General features: G+C 49.2%; 1 protein-coding gene and 1 long non-coding RNA gene across 11 annotated transcripts in view; both read right to left on the bottom strand.

Annotated features, from left to right (window-relative positions):
• Positions 1–538: 538 nt before the first annotated feature.
• TCF4 (transcription factor 4) overlaps positions 539–27,920 on the bottom strand; it is a 72,370-nt gene continuing 44,988 nt past the window's right edge. For 3 of the 10 annotated variants that reach the window (XM_027907609.1, XM_027907612.1, XM_027907618.1), the window contains 12 exons: positions 13,309–13,414; positions 12,410–12,543; positions 11,562–11,694; positions 10,857–10,924; positions 9,916–9,994; positions 8,084–8,160; positions 6,196–6,393; positions 4,161–4,296; positions 3,590–3,752; positions 2,484–2,713; positions 2,124–2,264; positions 539–984 (listed from right to left, as the gene is read on the bottom strand). In XM_027907609.1, coding sequence (XP_027763410.1) covers positions 2,128–2,264; positions 2,484–2,713; positions 3,590–3,752; positions 4,161–4,296; positions 6,196–6,393; positions 8,084–8,160; positions 9,916–9,994; positions 10,857–10,924; positions 11,562–11,694; positions 12,410–12,543; positions 13,309–13,414 — 1,461 coding nt within the window. In that variant the 3' untranslated portion in view covers positions 539–984; positions 2,124–2,127. Of the gene's footprint in view, positions 985–2,123; positions 2,265–2,483; positions 2,714–3,589; positions 3,753–4,160; positions 4,297–6,195; positions 6,394–8,083; positions 8,161–9,915; positions 9,995–10,856; positions 10,925–11,561; positions 11,695–12,409; positions 12,544–13,308; positions 13,415–15,581; positions 15,749–27,920 lie in introns of those variants that run through there. The other 7 variants (XM_027907619.1, XM_027907614.1, XM_027907611.1 and 4 more) reach the window with 7 other exon arrangements.
• Positions 6,510–7,943, bottom strand: LOC114070284. Its single transcript, XR_003573904.1, has 3 exons — positions 7,701–7,943; positions 7,052–7,441; positions 6,510–7,019 (listed from the first exon to the last, which is right to left on the bottom strand). It is a non-coding gene; the product is annotated as an uncharacterized LOC114070284 (long non-coding RNA).

The following is a 27,920-nucleotide window of genomic DNA, read 5'->3' as shown; positions in this document are numbered from 1 at the left end:
TTACCCATCATCTGCACTAAATTTCTCATATAGATTTATATATTTTTATATATATATATTTGTCATAGGTCTATAAGATCCATCTGTTTCTCCTACCCTAAGGAATGGCTAAAATTCTCAGGTCCTATTTTTTTTTTTCCGTTTCGTTTTGTCGGGATGTTTTTGCTGGTTTTGGGAATATTTCAGGAATCTGTCATCCCGGAGGATAAAGAGCAGAAACACCAACCCCCCAAAACAAACACAAAAAAAAAACCCACCTCATTTTCCGTCGTTTTCCCTTAGTTTTGTTTGTCTCATTTTCCCCTCTTCAGAAGTACACTTTTTATCATTATTGCAAGTTTACCTTTTTTTGTTGGTTTTTTTTGTTTGTTTGTTTTTAAATTAAATATTTTTTTTTAATCCTCAGGCTTTTACAAATTCTTTGTGGTTTTTTTTTTTTTTTTTTTTTTTTTTTTTTTTTTTTTTTTTTTTTTTTTTTTTTTTTTTTTTTTTTTTTTTTTTTTTTTTTTTTTTTTTTTTTTTTTTTCCAAATAAAAAAAAAAAAAACACTGAAAACCCACCAAAAAATAAAACAAAAACGAAACTGAAAAAAAGCCAACCAAACCCAAAAAACCCAAGGAATTTTAGGCACAAATGCATTGTCCCACAGTGTGGAAAAAGATTGCCATTCAGTCTCGGAATTCCAAGTTGGACATTCTGCTTGATATGTTCAAAGAGAGTCATCCCTCCAGAAGTTGCACTTTTTTTGTTTCGTTTTTTTTCTTGTTGGGTTCCGTGGGTTTTTTTTTTGTTTGTTTGTTTTTTTCCCTTGGGAATGCTGGAATCTCTTTTTGCGTCTGGGATTCGGAACTGCTCAGACTTGTCTTATCTTTACAAAACAAAGGGGTTTCGCAAGGAGAAGTGTTTATGTGGGAATTTAAGAGAAATACATCGGATAAGGAAGTGGTCTCTCGCTTTTCCAGGCAGGAATGCGGCGACTTGGACCTGTGGGAGAAGGGAAAGGGCTTGTCAGAGGTGGGAAAGGGAGGGTTTGGCCCACCCCTTTCCCAGGAAACTGCCCTGCGAATTGAGGGCCCCAAAAGTCACTTGAGAAGAGGCAGAACATCCCAAATATCCAACCTCGATTTCAACCCTGATACCCACCCCAATTATGCGTTACTGTCCATCCCTAATCCCAGCCCTAATATCCAACCCTCATTTCCAGCCCTAATATCCAACAGTAATATCCATCCCTAATTCCAGTCCTATTATCCAACCCTAAAATCCATCCCTGATCTCCAACCCTGATATCCAACCACAATATCCAAACTCAATATCCATCCCTCATATCCAAACCTGACATCCAACAGTAATATCCATCTCTCATTTCCACCCCTAATATCCAGTGCTGATACTGAACCCAAATATCCATTAATATCCATCCTTAATATCCAATACTAGTATCCAACCCCAAAATCCAACATTAATATCCATCCCTGATATCCAATACCAATATCCATCCCTAATATCCAATACTAGTACCCAATCCCAAAATCCAACATTAATATCCATCCCTAATTTTCAGCCCTGATATTCACCCCTAACATCCAACCTAAATACTCATTCCTAATATCCATCCCTAATATCCAATTCTATTATCCAACTCCAATATCCAACAATAATATCCATCCCTTATTTCCAGCACTGATATCCAACCCCAGTAATCCATCCCTAATATCCATTCCCAATACCCAACAGTAATATCCATCCCTAATTCCAACCCTAATATCCATTTCCCATATCCAACGCCACCCTTTCCTGACCCAATTCCCAGCATTCCCTCGGGTGCCCAACAAAGGGACCCACAGGAACATCCTGGAGCTGCACCAAGGTGGGGTTAGGTTGGAATTTAGGGAAAGGATCTTCATCCAGAGGGTTGCTGGGCACTGCAATCCCCATTCCCAGGGAATCCAGGAGCGTGTGGACATGGTGGGATTTTGGGGTTGTCCAGGGGCCAGGAGTTGGACTGGATGATCCTTGTGGTCACCTCCAACTCAGGACATTAATTCCATGATTCCATGATCCCTCCCCATGCAGAACACCCGGGAACGGTCCATTCTGGAGGTGACTAATCCCAATCCTACCTTTTTACATCTGTCCCATGTGATTGGAGGCATCTCCCATCCCAGGGTGGGGTCCTGCCAGGGACAGTGGGGGCGGATCTGAGGAGACCTTCTCTTCTTCCCTTCTTTTCAGGCACGCGGCCTTTGGATTCAGATTCCGTTCTAGGAGGGAAAGGAGACGTCAAACATCCCCATTTTCGGATCACGGAGCTCCAACATATCTATTTTCACCTCACGGAACTCCAACATCCCAATTTCCAGCTCCTGAAACTCAACCACCCCAATTCTCAGCCCCCTGAGGTGGGACAAGCCCCCTGAGTCCCACCACTCCTGCAATTCCTCACAGACGGTGTTGCACCCGAGCGCTGCCCCGGGACTGACCTCGGACCTGCTGCTCCAGGCTGAGGATGACGGCCACGGCCTGGTGGAGGATGAGGAGCTTGGTCTGGGGCTTGTCGCTCTTGAGGTGGAGCTGCACCATGCGGCCCAGCTCCTTGAAGGCCTCGTTGATGTCGCGCACGCGCAGCCGCTCCCGCGCGTTGTTGGCCATGCGCCGCTCCTTCTCCCGCTCCGCCTTCTGCTCGGGGGTCAGGTCCTCGTCGTCGTTATTGCTGTGGGATGGAAGGGACACGGCATTTCCAACCAAAGCTGTGGTCAGGAATTTGAGGAGCAAGGGTTTGGTGGGGAGGTTTGGTGAGGGGGGGAATTGCGAGCCATTTAGCCAAAGCTTGTTGTTGGATTGGGGGATTATTAAGTTAGAAAAGGCCTCTAAGGCCATGGGGTCCAACACCAACCCATGTCCCCACGTGCCATATCCACATGGATCTGAAATCCCTCCAGGAATGGGGATTCCACCCCTGCCCTGGGTGGCCTCTCCTGGGGCTTTAATCCCAAAGGGATTCAGGAGAATCCTTCTCCGCCACTGAGGGCGGTTGGAGGTGCGAAAGGCACTGGGTTTAAATCATGGAATCCTGGAATGGTTTGGGTTGGAAGGGATTTTTAAGGATCATGCCATTCCACCTCCTGCCACGGGTAGGGACACCTTCCACTATCCCAAGTTGCTCCAAGTCCTGTTCTACTGGGCCTTGCACATTCCAGGGATTGGACAGCCACAGCCAATGATAAAACCCAGCTCTAAACTTCTACAAAATCCATACAGAATTTACTAAGGCTCCAAACCCTCGGAATTTACAGCAACCAAGGACTGGGAATGACAAATATTATATCAAAGCAAAGCAAATCCAACTGTATTCCAATTTGGAAGCACAGGATGAGAGGGCTAAGAGCCTAATCGATTGATTTTGGCCTAATATAATCTGTCAGTGGCCAAATTTGGGAACTGTTGTAAAGGGAGGCCGTCCCGGAGCACAGGTCCCCCAAAAGCGGCGGGTCCTGCTGGGCCGGGCGCTCCGTGATTCCGCCTGTTCCGTTCACTTCATCGAAATCCACGCAGGAATTAAATGAAGCGACACTCTTTCTCCCGTTACCTAGATCTTGACCTAGTAATGGATTTGATATCCTTCTTGTCATCCTCCAGTTTCTTGTCCTCTGAAGACTTGGTGTCCTGGAGGTTCTCGTCGCCCTCATCGTCAGATTTGATCTCAGAGCTGCCCGACGAGACACTCTGGCCTTGCAGTCCTGTCGGGATTCCTGCAGGAAAACAGGGAGGGCAGGTCAGGGAGAGCTTCAAACAGCCCTTGGGTTGGGATGGAAGGGTTTTTATGGATCATCTCGTTCCAAATCTCTGCTATGGGCAGGGGCACCTCCCATTGGCCCAGGTTGCTCCAACCTGGCCAGTCTGGCTTGGAAAGGATTTGAAGGAACCTCATTCTAATCCGTCTTCCATGGGCTGTGACATCTTCCACAAGACCAGGTTGCTCCAAGCCCTTACCCATCCCAGCTCATTCCAAGAGCAACCACCGGCTCAGGGACCGCAGGTGGATTCAACAACAAGCCACCCCTCAATTCCCAGATCCTGGACAACCAGGAGGCTGAGCTCACCGAATGGTCCTGCCAGAGCACGACAATTCCAACAGGGATGCGGGAATGTCCACTCACCCCTGTAGGGATCCTGGGGCGGGTTCAGGTCCGGGGACGTGGCTGACTGGACGGGAAGCTGCGGGACAGGCACCTGGTTGGGCACGAGCGAGTGGCTCCCGCGGAGGCTCACCCCGTCCTCCCGGTGCGCTCCCACCTGCGGGACACGGGAACGCTCAGCACACCCCCGGCGCTCTGCCCGTGGGCTCGGGAAAACCCCTGGGACACTCGCTGTTCCTCCCCCACCAAACGGGTGCGCAATTCCGCCCGGGATTGGAGGAGCAAGGGTTTGGTGGGGAGGTTTGGTGAGGGGGGGGTTATTGTGAGCCATTTAGCCAAAGCTTGTTGTTGGATTGGGGGATTATTAAGTTAGAAAAGGCCTCTAAGGCCATGGGGTCCAACACCAACCCATGTCCCCAAGTGCCCATCCATATGGATTTGAAATCTCTCCAGGAATGGGGATTCCACCCCTGCCCTGGGTAGCCTCTCCCAGAGCTTTAATCCCAAAGGGACTTGGGAGAACCCTTCTCCACCACTGAGGGTGGTTGGAGGTGCCAAAGGTACTGGGTTTAAATCATGGAATCCTGGAATGGTTTGGGTTGGAAGGGATTTTTAAGGATCATGCCATTCCACCTCCTGCCATGGGCAGGGACACCTTCCACTATCCCAGGTTGCTCCAAGCCCTGTCACACCTGGCCTTGGGCTGGGGCAGCCACAATCAACGATAAAATGTAGCTCTAAACTTCCCAAAAAGGGAAATCCCAGGAAGCCCAAGCCCCCAGATTGCTCGGGATGAGCCCCAATCCTGGGATGCTTCTCATGGAGGTCACAGATGGTCCATGGCCATGACAGACACTCTGGCAGGTAAAATGTCATTCCCATTCCCAAGGTGCCTCCCGGATTCCTTCCCATCTGTCCCCTCTCCAGCACAGCTGACAATTATCTCCAGGCCCATCTGTTTAATTGGGGGCCCCACAATTTCCCCCCGGAGTCGGGAAATCCAGTGGGAATCGAGAGTTGGCAGCACGCTTGGAATGGCGGCTCGGCTTCCTGACATTCCGAGTGTCCCTGCATTCCTGACATAGGAGACACAGCCATAGGGATTTATTAACCACCCCATCCCCAACCCAAAGGGATACGTCCCTGTCAGCTCAGGGTTCTACCTTCCCTAAGGAAAAGGGGTGACTGAGGAGAGGAAGTAATGACCAGGAGGAATTAGTGGGGACAGGAGGAATTGGGATTCAGGAGGAATGGAAATCCAGGAAGCTGCTCCCTCATCCCAGACAGGTTTGGATTGGGAAGGACCCCCAAGCCCATCCCCTTCCACCCCCAAACTTCCCAATGCCAGGATGACCACAGCAACATTTCTTGGTCCTTTATCCTATGGGATAAATCCAGCAGGGAATTGGAAGGTGCTGTGTGTTAACCCAGGGCCTAGATAGGCCAGATTCCAAAGCCAAGCCCAGCTGAACCTGGCTTAACCCCCTCAGCAAATCCATCCCATCCCACTGGATGTGTGTATTCCAAATGATTCCCTTCCCCGGCCCTTTCATGTGGCTGCCATCCCATAATAGTTGCCAGATGAGAGCTGGCCAGGCTATAAATAAGATCAAAAGGGAAGGAAAGGATTTAATCAGCACCAAAAAAAAAAACCCAGCGAGGGAGATGAAAGCAGGGAAAAGGCAAAGTTCAGGAGCCTTTTTCCACAGGAAACTTGAGTTCTGACAGAAAACTCCCTTTTTCTCCACAGAACTCCCCTTTTCTCCAGCAGAAAAATCCCTTTTCTTCTACAGAAAATTCCACTGGGATGCTCCCATTCCCATGGAGCAGCTCTTACTGGGATGCTCCTACACCACTGAGATTCTCCTGTCCCAAGTGGATATTCCTGTTCAACTGGGATGCTCCCATTCCCAAGGAGCAGCTCTTACTGGGATGCTCCTGCCCCACTGGGATTCTCCCATTCCCATGGGGCAGCTTCCCCTGGGATCATCCAGTGCCAACCAGATTGTCCCATCCCCACGGCATCCTCCCGGCCCGCGCCCCCCGGGGCACTCACCATGATGGAGTGGCGGTTTGCCGAGAGCAGCCCGGTGCCGTAGCCGGCGCCCAGCCCGGCCATGGCGCCATTGTGGGCGCCCAGCAGCCCGTGCATGTCCCCGTGGGCGCCGGCCATGGGGGCGGCTCCCACCGCGTGGTTCCTCAGCACGTGGATGGCGTCGTCCAACCGCTCCAGCCGGTCCTCGATCCGGCTCTGCTGCAGGGTGGGAAAAGCAGGAACAGCGTGAGGAGCCCGCCCCGGGACACGGCCAGGCCTCCCTGCTCAGCCCCTTGTGCTTCGACCTCGTTAGCCCTGGATTTGCTAGGTTTTCCTTGGATTTTTTCTATCTTAAGGAATAGGTTTGCTTCTCTAGGCAATGCCGAACCCTAGGGAAGGCTGAGCCCCGGGGAACGTTGAACCCTACGGAATGTAAACGAGTCCAGCTTTGATTTTCATGGGCAAAACAGGTTCAATGATTCCTCATGAACATGAATCAGGCCAGGACAGCGTTTGCCCTCCAGGTCTCAGCAGAGTTGGAGTGAGAGCGACGTCAAAGAAGGATTCAAAAACATAAAATTCCAAAGCAAAATCAAAAAGAAAAGCAGGAGAAGGAAAGAAATGAAGAGGTTTTGCTGCTGTTTTCCTCCCCACCCAAATAATCCCAGGATCACACACGGAGAGGAGGAGGAACTACCAGGTCCCACAGCCACGAGGGTTTGATCCCTACAGGTCGGAGCTTTAGGGATCCCAAGGGATGGGGAACTTCAACAGGACACTTCCCAAGTCCCCCAGGGCCAAGGAATCTCAACAGGATAGGGCCCAAGTGCTGGAGAACCTGGAACCTCAACAGGAAGGTCCCCAAGGGATTAGAAACCTCACCAGGACAGTCCCCAAGTCTCCAGGTGCTGGAGAATCCCAACGGGACAATCCCTAGGGTTGTGACACTCCCCAGGACCCTGAGCTGCCAAGGGAATCAGGCAGAGCTGCTGGAGCTCCTCAGCAGAGCCCCCAGCCATCCCCTGCTCACCAGAACCTCCACAGGAAAGCCTGGAAAACACTGGCTTCCATCAGCACAAGGATTACTGGATCCTAATTTCTGACTCCGGCAAACTTCCCGACACTTTCAGCTGAGACCATCCCCTCCCTCGGTCCATGGGGACAGGACCACGACCATCATCACTGTCACTCCAGGGGACCTCACCATCACTTCCATCACTCCACAGGGAGAGGACAAGGACCATCCTCTGCCTCATTCCATGGGGATCTCTGATTGTCATCTCCCTTGTTCCATGAGAAGACCCTTGACCGTCACCTTCGTCATTCGCCATGGAGAGAACCCTGACCATCATCTCCCTCACTCCATGGAGAGAAGACCATGACCATCATCCCCATCACTCCAGGACCCCTAACCAACATCTCCCTCATTCCAGGGGAGCCCCTGACCATCTCCAGGGGACCCCAGACCATCCTCTCCCTCATTCCATGGAGATTCCTCACCATCATCTCCCTTATTCCACAGGGACCCCTGACCATCCCCTCCCTCATTCCATGGGGATCCCTGATCATCCTCTCCCTCACCCCACAGGACTCATGGATGCACCATCCTGCATCCACCGCATCTTCCTACTCCCATCCATCCACCCATCCATCCACCCCATCTCCCTCCTCACCCTCTTTCCTGCTCCTCACCCCCCTTTTTCCAGCAGATCCCAACATCCCCTTTTCCTCTCGGGAGCACCTCCAACCCCCCCCCCGCCCCAGCTCCACCAGGCACGGTGGGACAACAATTCCTGGGCCGCTCTGGGCGCACAAAACCTGCGGGGGAGGAACCGGCACGTGGGACGGAGCGCGACACCAAGGAACGCAAGGAATTCCCGCAGGAAGGAGGTCACCGGTTGGAACATACCAGGGAGTGTAAGGGACCTTCATAATTGGGAGATGATGACGCTTGACCTCCATTCCTAGACCAAACAGCTGTTCCTGCTAATAAGTAAAATCGGAGTTACCGTTGGAACTGGGCGAGCGCAACGTTCCCGACTTTTCTGGGACACTTTTTCCGAGCTGTGGGAATGGCCTATGCCGAGCCAGAGCTTCCCAAGGCGCTCCTCAGAGCGCCAAAGGCTTCAGCGCAACTGCTGCGCTCGGAGCCAAACCTTGGCCTTGCTGTGCTGGGAGGAAAGGCATTTCTGCTCTTCGAGTTTTCCATGGAAAGATCGGTCTCTGTGCCAACAGTGAAGGAAAAACGGGGAAAACCAGCTTTCTCCACTCTTTTCCCAAAGGCTTCTGGGGAAAAGTGGCTTTCTCCACTCTTTTCCCAAAGGCTTCTGGGGAAAAGCGGTTTTTTCTGCTCTTTTTCCAATAGATTTTGGGGAAAAGTTCTTTTCCGCTCTTTTCCCCAGTGGTTTTTGGGGACTGATCAGATTATGCTGGATATGATTTCTGATGTTCTATTGGATCTTCTGAAGGATCCCATAAAATGGAAATGGGAATATCAGGATTGGAGTCTGAATTCCCATCAGACTGGGATTTGTTTGGAATGTCAGGCCAGGATGGAACTCATGGCAAATGGTCTCTTATCTCTTTTATCCCTGAGGGAAATTTCCATGTGAAACAATTCCAGCTCTTCCATCAATCCACTTCTATTCACTAATTTTCTACACTGGTTTCACCCTGGGTTATCCCTATTTCCCACCGGGAAGCAGCACAGCCCAAACTATCAGGGAATTCTCCCTCTGGTTTGGCCCCCTCTGTAGGGAAAGGAAAAGAGACACAGAGTCCCTTCTGAATTCAGGGGTAATTCCAGGGAAAATAAGGATGGGAAGCTGTTTTTTGTGCTGTGGGACCCCCCAAGCCAGGCCAGGTTTCATCTCGATTTTATGGGATGAAGGTGCTCTCCTGGACCTGCCCTGACCAACCCTCCTTCCCAAGGGGTCTCATCCCTGTAGGGGATGTATGGAAAGTGGGATATCACCTGTGAGGATCAGGAACTCCCCATGGAGAGTAAGGGATGATCCCATTTTTCCCTGCCCCACAGAGACACAGAGGCCTCAGCTCCGGCTCCGGATTCCTGGTGAGTTAATTGGGATCCAAGGGAGTCTTGGATTGCACTTGGGCTCCAAGTGGGATTCTCCAGGGAGGTGGGATGTACTGCTGAGAGGAGGAGCCAGCTGGAAAAGGCTCACAGATTAAAAACTGGGAATTCCAGCCTGAGGAATATTTCCCCCACCTGATGCTCATGAGAACAACCCCGGGCCTCGGGATTTGGGGAATGGATGCAAACATTCCAATGAAGTGCAGGATCACAAAATCATGGAATAGGTTGAGCTGGAAGGGACCTCTAAAGGTCATTTAGTCCAACCCTGGGACACCTCTCACTACCCCACGTTGCTCCAAGTCTTGTCCAACCTGGCCCTGGAGAATTCCAGCTCCTCTGGACAACTTGTGCCAGTGTTTTATACTCCCTGATCCTAAAAAAACCTTCCTAAAATCCAACTGCCTGGATTTAGCTCCAAACCATCGCCCCACCGTTCCTGGGGGATGTCCCTGAGGGTGCAGGAAGCTCCACAGGGATAACCTGGGATATTCCCCTGGGAGCTGCAACAACCTTCCCTCCGCCCCAGAGGCGGGACAGTCCGGTTTGGGATGGGCGGCCCCGCCGGAGCTGGGGTAGGGATCTCTTCCCAAAAAAAAAACCCACCTTGGGAGGAACCGTTGCGGAAAATAGAATCATAACAATACCTGAGAGAGAAGGGGGAGAACCAACAGGAGTTGAAGGATTTGATGAAAAGCTGTTGTTGGTGTGATCTGGAGAATAGATCTTTAAAAGATGATACACAATTAATCTAAATAAAGCTGTCACAACCCAATCCAGAAAAAAAAAAGCTTGGAATTCTTATGCATTCCGTTCATTTCAATGAAAGCAGGACAGGTTCAGAAAATTCCTTCCGATCCGGTCAATTAACTCCAGGAGAGTTCAAAGCCTCTTGGCTGTGCCATTCGGCTCTTTGAGGCACAGGAGAGGAGGAAGCTGGACACCGGGTCCCTCGGGAAGGGACTCCAGGGACTGGGATTTCAGGGATCGGCTCCAACACCATTTTGTTGTCTCGACTTCATTTTATGAACGAGTGTCATGAGAACTCAAAGGAACCCACTGTGCCCAGAAAATAATAGGAATGGTCCTGGTTAAAGGGCATCCAGCACCACCGGGATAACGGGAACAGGGCGGGAATGTGCCAGCAGGAGCTGGGAAGCGCTGCATCCGGTTATCCCAGAAAAACATGGGAACTGCTGCCTTTAACAGCCACCACGTGAACTGGAGAGATGGAGCTGCCATGGAACAGAGAGAACCTCTGGGGAATTCCAGAGGAATTCTGTTGGAGGGCGGTCTGGGAGTGCAGGAGTCGTTCCTGCTGCTGGGTTCTGTCCTCCCTCTCCCGTGGAAAAGTGGGATGGACTAGGCACAGCTCAAGCCCTGCCCTCTTTCCACTCCTATCCTACCCTAAAATTCCCTCTAAAGCTTTCCCAACATTCCCTTTCCCCGATCATCCCTTATTCCAGCCGGCAGGGGCTCCAGGGGGGCAACCTGCTGCTCATCTCCAGCAACTCCAGCCAGAGAACTGAGACTCAAATTCCCTTCCCAAGGTGTCAACATGGGAATTCCAAAGTAAATGTTTCCTTACAGAGGCGAGTGCTTTCCCCAGGGCATCACCAGTCTGCGAACTTCCCGCTGCCCCACTTCCTCTGTTGGCTGCAAGGCAAAAAATTCCATGTAAATCCAGCCGGGAGAACATTCCAAAATTCCTTTTCCTGCCCCACCTGCAGGAATGAATGGCAAGTCCCTCAAGGAGGAAAGGATGGCAGAGGGTGGTTCCTTCAGGGGACAAACTCAAAACCAGGGATATTCCAGCCTGGAAAAGCCAAGCCAGGAGGCAGCAAGGCTCCAGGAAGCTCCTCCACATTGGGAAGCTCACACCTCATCCCATTCTGAGGGCAGGGACACCTTCTCCCAGCCCAATCCACGCCCTGGCACAATCCCAGGGATCAGGAATCCACAACCCCTAGGAGAACTCGGCCTCTGAGCCTGGTTTAGTTCCTCCTCTGTTCTCAGATCCTAAAAAAACCCCACCCTCCATTCCTCCGGCATTAGTCCCGCTCCGCGGTCCCGCCTGCAATCACATGCGTAATCCGAACCACATGTCCCGATTTCCCTGTCACTTAACTATGGAATCGCTCCCCGAGAGACCCTGCAAGCGGTTCTTATTTCCCATCTTTGACTATTCCCTGGATATCTGGGGACATTTGACCTCAGGGGTGGCTTTTCCCTCTCAGGGGGTGGCGGGATGTGCCCCCAGGTGATTCCCAGAGTTTGGGAGGAGCCAGCTCACCCAGGATGGTGTCGGTGCCATTGGCCGGAGGGGTGCAGGACGAGGCGCTGTAGTGGTTGGTCCCGCTCCGGTGGAACGTGGACATCGGAGGAAGACTGGAGTTGATGTCAGCTGAGGAGTGGGATGGGTAGCTCTGTGCCGAGAAAAACAGGGAGTGTTGGGATTGCAGAGAGGCTGGGATGCTGCTCATGGTGGCCCGAGGGTTGTTGGAAGGGATTTTAAGGATCATCTTGTTCCCATAGACCAGGTTATTCCAACCTGGACACTTGCACAGATGGAGCAGCCACAGCTTTTCTGGGAATTCCATCCCAGCCCTTCACCCCGCCTCCAGCCAGGAATTCCTTCCCAGTATCCCATCTAACCCAGTGGGAAGCCATTCCCTGTGTCCTGTCCCTCCAGGTCCTCCTCTCCAGTCCCTCTCCAGCCCTCCTGGAACCCCTTTAGGCCCTGGAAGGGGCTGTGAGGTTTCCCTGGAGCCTTCTCCTTTCCAGGCAGACATTCACAGCTCTCCCAGCCTGGATCCAGAGCAGAGGAGCTCCAGCCCTCGGAGCATCCCTGTGGCCTCCTCTGGACCTGCTTCAACACCTTCATGTTGGAGATCCCAGTCCTGGAAGTGTCCCAGCACTAAAATGGGTTGGGTGGGAAGGGATTTTAAGGATCATCTCATTCCCACCCCTTGCCATGGGCAGGGACACTTTCCACAGCCCAGGCTGCTCCAACCTGGCCTTGGGCACTTGCAGGGATGGAGCAGCCATGGATTCTCTGGGAAGTGCCCCTATCCCATCCCACCTCACTCCACCTCACCCCATCCCATCCCATCCCACTGCCCCTTCCCACGGGATCCTCACCAAGCGGTCGTGCGGGTGGAGGCTGCAGTAGCTGCTGGATTGGGGAATGTGGGAAGAGTTGCCCAGCATTCCCCCATAGCCAGGCTGGTTCATCCCGCTGGAGGAGCTCCAGGGGTCGCTGCTGTGGTGGCCATCTGCAAGACAGAAATCAGGGAATCAGGGAGTGCTTCACCTTGGAAGGCACATCCCACAGCGCCTGATCCACGGGCACACACTCCTCCCACCAGCCCAGTTTGCTCCAAGCCCATCCAGCCTGGCCTTGGGCACTTCCAAGGGTAAATCCTTGATATATCATCAGAATCCTGGTAATCTCCAGCTCTGGAATTCCAGACGAGGAATTCAGAGCTCTCAGGGTGATAATACATGAAAAGGATTAGGAAAAAATTCCTTCATGGAAAGGGTGCTCAAGCCCTGGAATAATCAGTAGTGGATTTCTATCCCTGGAAGTGTCCAAAAAACATGTGGATGTGGCACGTGGGAACATGGATAGTGGTGGCCATGGATGGTCAGACTTGATAATCTTGGAGGGCTTTCGCAACCTTAATAGTTCCATGACTTTCTGACACTTATCCTTAAAAAGTGGATAATTTTGCCCTCAATGTGGCAAAAATTGCGCAGTTGAATTTTACGTGGATCTTTTCAAACTCTGGGAATGTTAGTAATTAATTTATCCCAAATTCCTTTGCATTTCCATGTAATCACAACAACCTGGAAGCAGCAAAACCAGGAAAAATTCAGGATTCAGCCTCATTTTAACCCTGTGGCTCTAATTCCACATGCAGGGAAACGGGGAGATGGAGACAGGGCTTTCAGGGCAGTGATCCCAAAATGCCTCAGCTATGGATAAATTAAATACAAGCCTGGAAAAAAAAAAGCTGGAAAACCTATTTCCTTCCTACCTTGCATGAAGAAGGAGCTGGGAAAAGTGCTGGCTGCTGGTTTGGAGGAGGGATAACCCGGAGAATCCCTGTTGTAGTCGGCAGTACTGGCTGAGGGAGCATAAACCTGGGGAGAAAAAAAAGCCTCATTTAGCCCCAAAATCCAGTTTTACGGCCAAATCCCTGCCCAATTCCCCTGGAACGCAAAACCCGTGTGACTGGAAAGTCAATTCCCAGCTTCAAAAGCGGCTCCAGACTGACATTTTCCAGCTTGGAGAGGGAATATTTGTCCAAGTCTGGGTTCTGTAAATCCAATTAGGCAGCAGATGGACATGTGTTCCTCCTCAAGCCTCCCGGAGCTTAAAATAAACAGGAACTGGGAACAATGAGGAGGTTTTTTTGGGATGTGGCCTTCACCCACCTAGGCACACAACTGAAACCACTCCAAAATTCCCGGTTTTCGGCCGGGAACGCGTTAATTTCCCAACCACACCGGTACCGGCAATGTGGAATTACAGCGTTATCCCGGGATGTGCAATTCCCAGGGATCCAGCTTGCAAGGAGCCTGCAAAAGCTGGAGCAGCACGAGACCACCAACACAGTGCAGGGACACTATGGGGAGAAAACTCTGCCTCTCCCCAGAACAGCTCGATTCATCCCTGCAGAAAGCCGGGAGTGGGTGCCAAACACTCCTCGCTCCCAGTTTTCCCTAAGCCACCGGAGCCCGGCCGCTGGAACTCCCCCTCTGAGCTGAGCAGGGAATGGGAAGGCTGGATGCCCCCAGCCGGGCCAGCTGGATGAAGGGAATGTGCTGTGTAGGGCGGGCCGGATTCCCGCCGCTCCCGCTCTCCAGATGGTCGGGAAGGCTGAATCCCTGTCATCTCCTTGAGGAAAATGGATCCCTTCCTGCCTCCATTTTGAAGCGGCAGCAGCTCCCAGGAGTTGGCACCACGCCCGCTCCCGGCACTCGCGGAGAGCAGGGAAGAGAAATCCAGGGAAGCGTGGCTGGAAGGGCTTCTCTCCTCAGAAACTCCCCCTGAAAATAGGGAGAGAAGGGCTGGGGGGGGGGGGATGCGGAGGAACATCCCACTGGAGTTCCGGAGTTCCTGGACGCACATTCCAGGTGGCACATCTGGAGGGTTGGGAATTTCAGTGGCTGCTCCATGGTGGGGCCAAATGAAAGGAAAAGCAGAAGTGAATCCCAGGAAAGCTGGAGACTTTGGATGGGTAAATCAAGAGGCAACCCTGCACCCACCAGATCTTGGATCACGGAGCAGGAGATTCCGGTTGGGATGAGACACCACTCACAGCACTGGGATCGCGGGAGAGGAAGTTCCATTCCCATGCCACCATTTCTCAGGGTTAAAGGCACGGATGCATGGCAAGGAACACCAAATCCTGCTGTCTGCCTGGGATTTGGGAATGAGGTTCCAGGCGCTCTCCCCATCCCAGAGAGGGAGGGTCAGGTATACAGGGAAGAGACTCTGGAAAAGCCTGAGAGACGCTGGGAGGTACCACAGAATTCCAGGACGGTTGAGGGTAGAAGAGATTTTAAGGATCCTCTCATACCAGGGACAGGACACCTTCCATAGACCAGGTTATTCCAACCTGGACTTGGACACTTCCAGGGATAGAAGTCCTTGGGAATCTGTGCCAGGGCCTCCTCAGCACATCCCCATCCCTGGAATTGTCCCAGGCAAGCTTGGACCATCCCTTCCCAGTGGAACATGCTGATCCTTAAAATCCCTCCCAATCCCAACCATTCTGTGGTTCTCCATCCATCCATCCCAGCCTCATTCCTGATTTGATGGCAAATCTGGATCGGGGGACGTCAATATCCGTCTGGAAAACCCGAATTTAGCAGCTCCCTCTGACTCATCCGAGAGGTTTGAGGAGATGGTGAGGAATGATCCCAGAAAAACACGCCATTCCGGATCAAATCCCACCACGCTGGAGCCATTTTGGGAGCAAATCCCTAACACCTTTCCTTTAATTCCTGGGAATGGAGCCTGGGCTTGCTCCCACCCGAAATGAGCATCCCGGGATGCTCCTGTTGGATGGACCCCAGTGCCTTGGGGATCCAAAGCTTCCCAAATGAAGGATAAAGAGCCTTGAGAAGTCCTATCAGCTGGAGTGGAATATCCCACTTGCACGGGCCAGGAATCACCAAGCACTGGGAGATGCCTCTGGGATCCACCGTGAAATGGCAGGTGTTTGGGAAGCCAACCCAGTTGGGAAGTTAAGGATTATGGAGTCCAACTCCTGGCCCCGTGAGGACAACTCCAAAATCCCACCTGGAAGCGTTGTCCAAAGGCTACTGGAATACCAGTGCCGGGAGCACTTCCCTGTTCCAGTGCCTGACCACCCCCGTGGGGATCCTTATCCCAAAATCCAGCCTATTCCATGCCCCAGCTCCAGTTGTTCCCTTGGATCCTCCCACTGGTCACCCACCCTTTGTGCCACAACTTCCTTGCCCACGAGCATTCCCAGGCCTCTGGAATGCTGCGCCTCCACGGACGGACGAGCCAGGAGAAAAAATCCAATCTGAATTAAAAAATACTCCCTAAATCCCATTTTTCCTCCTTTCCAACCCCCTGAGGGACACGCTCCGTGCTGTCCCCGCTCTTGTGATAAATCCCCGCATTCCAGTGCAAAATTCCCTCCTTTTCAGTGAAAAATCCTTAAACTAAATAGCCCCACAGCCCAGCCCGCTCCGGGTTTCCAGCTCTTTTCCAACAGTAGGTCCCTTAATTTGGGCCACATGTTGCCGAGGGGGGAGAGGAAGAGGAGCGGGACGCGGGGGCGGCGGATGAAAAGCCAGGGAAGCGCATTCCCAGCACGGGCTAGAAGGGGCCGGAAGGAAAAGGCCCCCACCCGCCTCGGCCCGACCTGCGAGGGCCCCAATCCCAACCAGATGTCGGCGCTTCCAGAGCCTTCTCCTGGCAAAAGCGCGGCCATCAAAGGTAATTGGGAGCAGCTGAGCTCCGGCGCGGAGCAGCACATGGAAAAAAAACACCCCTGGAGCCCAGAGCAGGATGAGATTCCAGGGCCTGCTGAGCGCAGCGGGAAGGGAAGGCACCTGTCTGGCACTCGGGGGAGGGAAGGCTGGGATCAGCACACCCAAAGCGCTCCAGAACCTCGGAATTGCCACTGGAGCCAGTTGTCTGGCACACAGCGGACTCCCCAGAATCCCAGGTTTAATCCTGCGATTATCATAAGTGTGGAATGCTCTGGGATGGAAGGGATTGAAGGATCCAGTTTCCTGGGCAGCGACACCTTCCAGAGACCAGGTTATTCCAAGCTGGCCTTGGACACTTCCAGGGATCCATGGGCAGCCACAGCTTCTCTGGGAATTCCAGCCCAGTTCCTTCCCAATATCACATCTAAACCAGCTGGAAGCCATTCCCTGTGTCCTGTCCCTCCAGGTCCTCATCCCAAGTCCCTCTCCAGCACTGGGCAGGAACTCCTGGCTGGGAGAGTTGTGAGGGTCTGGGACAGAATTCCCAGAGAAGCTGCGGTTGCCCCATCCCTGGGAGTGTCCAAAGCCAGGCTGGAATAACCTGGGCTATGGAAGGTGTGTGGGCTGGGAATGAGATGATCTTTCTATTCCTCCCACCCCGGGATTCTCTGCTCCCCCCGGAATGCCATCCCAGCACCCCCCGAACATCAGCTGCCTGACTTTTCCTCCCTTCTCCCACCCTCCAGGATCCTCTGAAGCCACAGATCCCACTTGGCTCCAATGTTTTCCAGATGGGAAGGCTGAGCCCAACGCTCAGGAACGCCCAGAGTTAAAAAGGGGTCATGGAAATTAGAGAGGGAAGCAAAAATTCCACCCTGATGTCATTCCTGTGCAGCAGGACACGGTTGGAAAAGCAACAGGCACGGCCCAGAACCACAGCTTTCCCAGCCACACTCCGATTGCTTCCTGCTCCTTCACAGGATCATGGAACGGCTGGGCTTGGAAAGCCCTTCTCGTTCCACAGGGACACCTTCCACTCTCCCAGGTTGCTCAAAGCCTGGATTCATTACTCCATCCCAGGTCACTCCCAAAACAGTCCAGGTGCAACCCCACCCCCCCAGCCAGCTCAGGGGATTCTGCTCCAACACATCCCTAATTCCAGGATCCTGGAAAACCAGGAGGCCGAGCTTGCTGGACGGTCCCACCACAACACTTCCAACAGGGATGAGGGATAGAAAAGGGAGAGTGAGAGGAATGCAAAAGGAAAACACCAAGAAATGGGTGAGGAGATTGGATTCCACCCCTGCCAGGCCTGGAAACCCTTTCCAGGCAGGAATTTTCCCTCATGTCCACCCTAAATCCCTGCAGGAATGGGGACTCCAACCCTGCCCTGGGCTCCCTTTCCACAGTGTTGGAATTGGCTGCCCCATCCCTGGAATTGTCCAAGGATAAGGCTTGGAGCAACCTGGGTTGTAGAATGTGTGGGGTGGAACAAGATGATCCTTTCACTCCCTTCCCACCCAAGCCATTCCACGATCCCACAAAATGAAGGTCTGATGAGCAGAAAGGATCCCAAACCGGACTGAACCTTCCCAGAGCCAGATCTTTAGGAAGAGGCGGGTCCTGCTCCAAGCCCAGCACCTCAACCCTGTCCTGGGGGACAAATCCCGAGCTGTGCCCTCAGCACAAATTCCCTCACAGCTGGGAAGGGCCGGAATGTGGCTCCAGCACTTCCAGGGGATCCACACCGAGGGAAGGGAACGTTTGCTGGAAAACACACCAGTTACTTATTCCCCCTTTTTTTAGGATGATTTCCGCTTTAGCAAACACCAGGATAGCAAATGTGGGATGCGAGGAGGCTCCCGCTTTAAGCTCTGCCTAAATGCCACAGAACTAAGCTTCCAAAAATCCATCACAAGCTCAAACCACTGGAATTTCTGGGGATGAATCACTGGAAAAGCAGCCAGAGAGATTACGGCACCACAAGGTTTGGAGTAAAATCAATGGATACTGAGATGAGCGGGAACATTCCGGGTTCAAACACCACCAAGGGACACCGAGGAGGTTAAGATGGCGATTTAGGCTCGAGTTTGACTTCAGCTTAAACCTGGGCATGTGGGAATGGGCAGACTGGAGGCAGGAATTAAAAATAACCCGACTGCCGGGAAGCTGGAGCCATTCCCAGTGGGAGCCGCACGCAGAGAACTGGGAAAGGTTGGGCTGACTAAAAGTCAAATCCAAATCAAATCATTCAAACAAACCACTAGAAAAAAAAACCAAACAAATCCTTTTCTTTCTGAGTTTTGCAGTTAAAATTAATTAATGAACATGTAATTAATCAAAATAGGAATATTGCTATTTAAATGGGTGTTCCTGGCTGTTCCCTAAAATTCCTAGAGAGAAAACAGGGATTAGGGCAAGGAGTAAAACGAGGAGGAAGCGCCAACTCCTTGTTCCTTAGCACTGTTTTGGGGGGAAAAAACCCTCTTTGGAGGGCTCAGCCACTCTGAGGAAAAAGAGGGGAAAAAAGCCAGGAACAGAAAGCCAGCGCTGAGCGCTTCCCGAAGAATTCCCGCTTCCTGAGGAATTCAAGATGGTGGGAGCCCAAGAAAGGGAGCCCCTTCGGAAAGGGGCCGATCAAAGCCGATCAAAGGTTTAATTGACCGCTAATTAAACTCCATTAGGCCACGGAAATGATCGAAAGAATTCCTTAACCCCATTCTTGCCTTCCCTGCCAGGAGCCAGGAGAAGGAGCCGCCTCGGGATTGAGTGTTTGATTGGGGGGAAAGCGGATTAATACGAAAAATACTTGGATTTGTTTTGATATTAAAACGCTGGTGGAGGAGGGAACACGTGGGAAAGGTGCCTCCCGGGAAGAGGGGATTTTTGGGAGGGAAAATTTCAGGTCAGAAATCCAGAGGTTTACTGGGATGAGGGAGCAGCGATAGCCCTGGACATGTCTGGGGGGGTTTATAACACAGATACTCCCAATTTGGGAAAACTCAGGGGTTTATACACACAGGCATCCCAAATATTGGAAAACTCTGGAAAAATCTATAAAAAGGCCCCCCACGAGTGGCAGAATTGCTGGAGATCCGTGGGAATGCTGCAATTCCCCAGTGTCCCTTCGGCCTCTGGCTCAAGGTCAGGAGGGGAAAATTTCCTATTGAGGGAAAACCAGCTGGAACACTGGGCTCTGGGATAGCATTTGGGAATAAAACACCCACTGCCAGGCACTGTTTCTGGGGTTTAATGTTCCAGAGGATCCTATAAATGAAGAGATTTAATCCCACAGTGGGACCGAGGATCTTTAAGGCCTTTTTCAACCTTAATGATTCCATGATCCCTGCTTAGAGTCAGGCATAGAAAAGCTGAGGATTAAAAAAAGCCCAGGACTTAAGAAAGCCTAAAAGCCTCCAGAATTCCTGTTCTACGGATCAGGAGTGGAGTTTAAACCCCACAGATCCGAGCAGGCCTCGCTGCCGGCCCCAATCCTGTTTTATTCATTCCATCCTAATGATTTTTGGCAGCCAATCCCACATTTCGCTGAAAGGCCTTTAATGAGCTCCATATCTTTTATTTTTCCTGAGGTTTTTTTTTTTTCCTCATTAAAATGCACTTGTTGGGATGGTGGGGGGGGTAAAGGGGGGGATTTTTTTTCCATAGGAAACCGAAATATTAATGCAAATTGGCCTCCCGAAGTTTAAAAGCGGGAATTTGCATACCGGGAACCAAAGGGAACAACAAATGTGCCTCTTCACACCGTAATTATCCGGGAAAAAGCATGGAGCGTGTGAAGCATCCCGAGCTCTGGCACGGAGCAGCTGCCGGAGCTGTTATCTCCCGATGCCCAGTGGCTCCAAGAACAGAGGGGCTGGGAGACTTTGCTTCTGGATGAAAGGCAATTTTTATGGGCTAGGAATGACTTTCCAGGAATGGAATTGTCCCAAGGGAAAGTTGTGAGGGGTTTTTCCCATGTTTATTAATCCCAGAGCCAGAGGCCGATGGAATTCCCAGTTCATGCAGTGTTAGTTGGAGGAATTCCTTGCTTAAAGGAAACAGAGGGATGAACCAGATTTGAGAAGTGGATAAAGAAATATTCCAAAAATTGGGATGAAAAGTTCTCCACGGAACCTGCTGCTCCCAGGAACTTCATGGGAGGAGATCCCAGGAGAGCCTGGACCGAGATGGGGAGGGAAAGGGTTAAATTCCCACTGATCCCATGGTATGAAAGCAAACTCATTCCTGCACTGGGGATGAGGGATCTTCATCCCTGCAAACACACAGAGGTTGTGGATTCCAGCCTGGAATCCAGCTGGAGCAACCTGAGCTATGGGAAGTGTCCCAGCCCATGGAATGGGATGGGATTTAAGGTCCCTTCCCACCCAACCATTCCAGCATTCCCGGGTTACGGTGACTTCTCCGGCAGAGGTGGAAGGGATCCAACCCACTGAACATTCCAACCCTCCCAGGAGGAAGCAATCCATTAAACATTCCAAGCCATCCACCTGGATGTCACCAGATCCACATCCTAGATCCCACAGATCCGGGTGTATCAGTCAGGGGGATAATCAGGAATAGGATCCTGCCGGGTGTAATTTGCTGTCTTGGGATTTATCTCTTCCCAGATTATGATTCCACAGTTCCCAAGCTCTGGCTGGATATGGAAATGCTGGAGAGTAGCCACATCTAGGGATACTGGGATCTGGAGTGATCCCACAGTATTTATGGATGGCTGGTGTGGGAAAGGGGGGAAAAAGGAGGGGAAAAGGAGCAAAAAAGGAGGAGATGGAGGAAAAGGGTAAAGAAAAAAGGGAAGAGGAAAGGGAGAAGAAAAGAAGGGGGAAAACGGGAAAGGGGAAAAGGGAAAGGAAAAAGGGAAGAGGGAAGGGAAGGAAAAAGGGAAGAGGAAAGGGAGGAAAGGGATCTCATGGAAAAATTTCAGGGCTCTCCCAGGTCTTATCCAGGTGTTAGCAGAAAAAGCAGCTCTGATATTCCAAGGATTTGGGGGGCAGAGTGGCACTTCAGAGCACCTGAACCAGAATATCCCCTGACTGTCACTCCCAAAAATCCTGGGAGAAGCAGAGACTGCAATAACATGGAGCCAAAATCCCCAAAAAAGAAGGGAAAATAAATTTGGAATTGGTAGTTTTAAAGCAGTTTTATCCTGGGATTCTCCCCGAAATTCCCTCTGCTGGTTTTAATCAAAATCCTTGGAAAACTACAGCTTTCCCTCTAGGACAAATTCCTGCCTCCCAACCCCTTTCCCTGGAATCCATGTGCTCCCAGGGACCTCGGGAGCAGGATTTAGACTTGCCTATTTTTTCCTAAGCTGCCAAAAATTTATGGGAATTTTTTCTGGGAATTCTCCATGCTCACTTACAACAAGGAAACCTGGACTTGGGATCTGCTCCTGATGCTTCCCATGCTTCCATAGGGATACAGGGATGCAGCCCCCCCATTCCCAGGTTAGTCGTGCCAGCAGGTGCAGCGGGAAGAAGATGCCGGGAAAACAACTGGGAGCGGTTTAGCACCAGAACTCTGTCAGGAATGAAAACATTCCACTGAAAAAACCCTGGAATTGGGAGGGGGGGGCAGGGAGGAAATTGCTTTTGACTTTTTAAAGGAATACTCCAATTTCCATCCCAGTAGCTCTTAATGGATGGGTTTAATCACTAGGAATAAATCCCTAGTTTCCTGTTTAATAAAACTTAAGGAGCAGACCCTCTCCAGAGGGATGAGTTTGGATTTGCCCATGGATATCCAGTCACTGCAGCGCCGAAATTCCCCCTTTTCCCAGGTGACAAAGCCAAGGCCAACGTTCTCTGGGATCGTTCCCGGCCCTTTCATTCCCACAATTGAGCAGCTGCTCCACGACATTCCCGGACGGCCCCTCCAATTACCAGCCCCGTGTCCCAGGAATGCACCGGGCCCAGAGAACAACGGGATTCAGCTCTGCTTCCCGCGACCCAGGGGGCCTGGAGGCTCCCTCTCTGCGCTCCAGCTGCTTCCCAGTCCTGGAGAAAAGCAGGGTTTGATCCCGTACAATATCCCTCCCCCAGCCCCTAAAGCTGCAGGTGGACGGAATTTCCTCCCTGGCAACTTTGGGAAGGTTTCCTGATTTGTTTGTTTGGTTTTTTTCCCCCAGGATTATTCATTTCCAAAGCAAAGCTGATGCAGTTCCAGATGGAGAAAATTCCCAGCTCCGATTCCACAGTGCAAATCCCAGAGATTTCGTACTTCCCTGCCTGCGAGGTTCAAATGCACCTGGCATGTTGGGCCCTGCAGGCTGGGTTTTCCAGGAATCCCTCCGTTCGGAAAAAGCTGCGAGCATCCAAAGCCTTAGGGAACAACGACAGGACAAAAGGAGAAATCCCAGGAAAACGAGGGATCGCAACCAACTTAATGGAAGCTCTAAAATCCAGGAAGTTGCAAAAAGCAATTCCAGGATCTCAGGGAGAATATCCCTAAAATAATATCCAAGCTGCTGCAATTTGGGATGACAGGGACTGGAGGATTTGGAGGTACCTGAGGGGCCCCTTCCCCGCTCCCGAGGCAATTTTAACGAGACCGGGAATTTCTTCCCAGAAAAAGGAGCGCTGGGATCGGCGCTGACGCAACGAGCCATCGGCAGAGACGATCCTTTGATTCCCAAACAATAACAAATCCAGGCACTTTCAATCCCAAATCCTTGTGTATCCCACCAGCTCCTCGCTGGAGTCTCCCCGGAGCAGGGGCATGAGGAGACTTACCAGGTTTTTCAGGCAGGAAAATAGGGAAAGGAAAGGAAAGGTTGGACTGGTGCCGGAGCATCTGCACTACATTAATTCCCTCTTTTTTGTTTTTAAAGGTAAAAATAGGGAAAGGAAAGGAAAGGAAAAAGGGGATTCTCACCAGAGCATCTTCAGGAAAATATAACACGGAATTCCTTTCTTTTTAAGGAATAAAACTAGGGAAAAGAAAGGAAGAGCTGAATTCTCCCCAGAGCATCTTCCCAGAGCTAATTCCCTGGTTTTTAAAGCAGTAAAAAAAAAGGGAAAATAAGGAAAAGCTGGTTCTCACTCCAATGTCTGCACAAAACTAATTCCCTGGATTTTTAAGCAAAATAGAAACAGAGAGAAGGAAGGAAGAGCTGGATTCTCCCTGGAGCATCTTCACTGAATTAATTCCCTATTTTTTTTTCCAAAGGAATAATAATAGGGAAAAGTAAAGTAAATTCTCCTTAAAGCATCCTCACAAAACTACTTCCTTTTTTTTTTTTTTTTTCCCCCCCCTAAAGTTAAAAAAAAAAAAAAACAGGGAAAAGGAAGGAAGGAAAAGCCACCCTGCACTTCCCACAGGATTTTCCCTTGGCTGTGGGGCCTCAGCAGGCGGCTGCTCCGGGTCCTTCCCATCCCACTGGGCTGGAAAACTTCCAAGAAGGGTTAAAAATCCCAGAAGATCCCAGAAGATCTGAAAATCAGGAGGAAAACGACGAAGAGAGGTGAAAATATTCCCTTTTCCCAAGGATTTGCCGAGGTAAAGAAGCCAATTCCCGGTCTCCCGAGCCTAATCGAAACCAGACTCGGGGCGAAACAGGAAACAAACAATCCCTGGGAACAATTTCCTGGAGATCAATTGGAAAAGGCGCTTCCAAAGGTTTTGTTAAAACCCCCCTCCCCATTCCAGCCCTTCCCACAAAAAAGGGGGATTAGAATGGATATTATTCCAAGATGTCAACACCCCGACATGGTTTTCCGGGTCCTCCAGGGGCAGAGATTCCAGTTGCAAGCGGTCAAATTCCACTCGGAAGTGACAAAATGTCATTAAAAATCAAAAAATTCCACTCCCAAACGCTCAAATTCCACTCCCAAACGACAAAATTCCGTGAAAAACGTAAAACTGCACTGCTAAAGGCTAAAATTCCACTTCCAAATGGCAAAATTCCACTCAGAATCCCCACGCTGGGGCCCAAAACATTCCCAGGAGTCATCCCGAAGTTCCCTTCCCACCAGCATATGCGAAGCAGCCCTAATTCCAAGATTCCCTCCGCGCCCCACGCCGGAAGAATTCCCTGAATCCCTCCCGCTCCAGCACGAGGCCGCTTGGATTCACACAAAATCCAGGGGGAACGAACCGCCCAGCGGCTGCTTTAAGGGAATAACCAGGAATTCCAGGCCTTAAAGGCCATTCCCCATTATTTCCCAGCAGGCTCCCAAATCCAAGCTCTCTTATTCCCTTGCTCCAGATCCCAAAGCACAACCCCCCCTGGGGCGAAGCTGTGGGATTATCCTGCTTTGCTCTGTCGATCGGTCGGTGCCTGTAAATATCAGGGCGATCGATTGATCGATAGGTCAGTGCCTGTAAATCTCAGTCGATCGATCTTCGATCGATCGACTGAGATTTACAGGCACCGACCTATCGATGCAGATACACCGAGGTGCAGGTCCATAGATTAGAGATTTCTATTTATCTACTGATTTATAAATACATTTATCTATAGCTATTTATCTATAGATTTATAGATATTTATCTATAGACTACAGAGATTTATATCTGTTGATTTATAGGCACGTTTAGAGAGATTTCTCTACAGATTTATAGATATTTCTCTGGAGATTTAAAGAGATTTTTAAGATAATTATCTACAGATTTATAGGCACATTTATGGATCTTTATCTACAGATTTATAGAGATTTCTCTATAAATTTAGAGAGATTTATAGACATTTATCCATAGGTTTATTAGATATTTCTCTAGAGATTTATACATATTTATCTATGGATTATATAGAGATTTATAGACATTTATCTACAGATTTATAGATGTTTCTCTAGAGATTGACAGAGATATTTATCTATAGATTACAGAAATTTGGAGATATTTATCTACACATTTATAGATATTTCTCGACATCCCTCTATAGATTTATAGAGATTTAGAGATATTTATCTATAGATTTATAGATATTTATCTGCAGATTTTTAGAGACATTTCTAGATCTTTATCTATAATTTTACAGAGATATGTATAAATTTATAGGGATATTTCTAGATCTTTATAGATTTATAGGAGTATTTATAGATATTTATCTGTGGATTTATAGAGAGATTTTGAGATATTTATCTATAGATTAGAGAGATTTATAGAATTTAAAGATCTTTCTCCATAGATTTATAGATATTCCTCTACAAATTATAGAGAGACTTATAGATATTTACCTACATATTTCTCTTTATATTTCTAGGGATAACATTCACAAAGATGCACATTTTCAATAAATTTACCTAAATCTTCTGTATCTTTATATAAAGGTATCTCTAGATCTTTATGTCTCATATATCTTTCTAGATCTCCCTGATATAAATATATTAAATACTATATATATAATATGTTTTTATATATTAGATATTAAACTATATTATACAGAGAGACCCAGCAGAGTTCAGGCATTTTTATATCTCTAGATTTATATATTATATATATATATCTATGTGTGTGTATGTGTATATGTATATTATATTTATGTATATCTTTTACATAGCTGTTGAAGAGTTCCAGCGTTTATATCTATATTTTTATGTATTTCTCTATCCATATATTTTTTATTTTTATATGGTACACAAAGATCCCGAGGAGATAAAGCACTTTATATATTTTAATATCTTTGATATCTATTTGCTATTATCCCTTTGGATCCTGCAAGGCTCCAGCACTTTCATATCCCTATTTTATACATATTTGTTTCTCTATTTTTATATTATAAATATAAACCCTGTTGAGCTCATTTGATATCTGTATTATATATTTTCCTATCTATCTATATTTTTATACCCATTTATATCATTTATTATATTATACACAGATCCTGTGAGCATTTATGTATTTTTATATATTTTTATATATATATTTAGAACTTTTTAAATTTTACATCTGGATGCAGAAGAGCTCGATATATTTATACACATATATATAAAATATATATATTTATATTAGGCACACAGATCCTGAGCTCAAGCACTTTATATATGTATATTTTTATATATATTTACTATATTTTATATATATATTTCAATATCCTTTATTTTATATAGATCCTGAAGAGCTCCAGCATTTTTTTTATATATTTATATATATATATAAAATACACCTATTTATATGATTTATATATAGAACCTGAGGAGCTCAAGCACTTTTATATATATATTTATATATATTTATATACATATTCTTTTATTTTCCATATCGATCCTGAGGAGCTCCAGCATTTTTACCTTTATATTTCAATTGCATATATTTACTATATATATTTCTATGATACACAGAGAACCTGAGGGGCTCAAGCAGTTTTATGTGTGTGTGTGTATATATATATATATAAAATTATTTTACTTATTGATCCTGAAGAGCTCCAGCCTTTTTACCTCTATATTTTAATCTCTATTTTATACAGATTTTATATGTACGTATATTACACATAGAGACCCCAAGGAGTTGAAGCATTCCTATATCTTTACAGATCTATTTTTATATCTTTTAGACATTCAGAGATTTCCGAGGCCCCCTCTTTGTGTAGTTGTGCATGTCTCTGCTCTGCCATCTCCCATCTGCGGGCATTTCCCTCTGTCCTCTCTCTGCACAGGGACACAGGTGCCTGTGGATCCCTGCAGCCATTTCCAGCTCCACCTTAGGCCCCGCAGATCCCACAGCCCCCGGGCCGGATCCCGGATCCCAGCTCCCAGTGCTCCCAGTGCTCCCAGTGCTCCCAGTGCTCCGGGATCCCTCCCTGCTGCCGGGAAGGGCCGCACAATTCCACCTCCTTTGCTCCCTGCTCCCGACCCCTGGGAAACCTTCCATGAATCCTCCTGCAACTTCCACCAACAGTGTGAGTTTTACGATCCCACGTTTCCCACCGGGATGCCCGGGCGGCGCAGGGCTCTCATTCCAATTTTTTATTCCTTGAAATTCCCTCCGCCAAGGGAAGTTCCCCCCCTGATTCCATTCCCAGCTCTGAATCATTCACAACTCCTCGCTTGTCACTCTGGAGCAGGAACATGGAATTATGACCCTCCTTGGGAATGAGGGCAGGGAGCATCCATCTCCTCCAGAAATTTCAGGGCACTGAAAAGCTTGGGAATAGGAAGAGTGGCCAGAATGTCAACAGGAAAAACTCCTCACAACCCACTCCAAGAAGATTTTTCTGCTCTTCCACCCCCCTCCTCTTTCTTTAGCACCTGGAAACGACTTCCCAAGTGTTTTCCATGAGCAAGTAGCGATCCAAATCTCTGGCAGTTGCACCGGGAAGGGAGCAATCCCCAGAAAGCTGAGTCCAACAGCAATCCTGCAGTTTCAACATCCCCAAATCCCACCTTTTCCTCAGACAACAGAAAATTCCTCTCGCTTCAGCTTCCTGAGGGTCCCTCACAAACAACATCCTGCTTTTCTACAGGATTCCAGGGGAAAAAAAGGGAATGAAGAGCCCATTATTCCTCTGTCCCACTATTAATTAATTCCAGCAATTAACTCATTTATCCTACACTTTGTTATCCCCTGAGCTGAAGCTTTTCGACCCCAAAAATCCATGGAATGGGACGGAGAAATTTCCTGCCGAGGAGCCACTGCGAAGAGATAAAGGCACAAAGTGTCTCCCTCCTAAAATTCCCCTCGAACACCGAAAAAAAAAAAAATAATAATA

The sequence above is a fragment of the Empidonax traillii genome, unplaced genomic scaffold, assembly GCF_003031625.1.
Source record: "Empidonax traillii isolate 1590-97213 ecotype Southwest subspecies unplaced genomic scaffold, ASM303162v1 scaffold1499:size99741, whole genome shotgun sequence".
NCBI lineage: Eukaryota > Metazoa > Chordata > Aves > Passeriformes > Tyrannidae > Empidonax > Empidonax traillii.
Note: the sequence above shows the minus strand (reverse complement) of the source record. Positions and strands in the feature narration are given on the sequence as shown.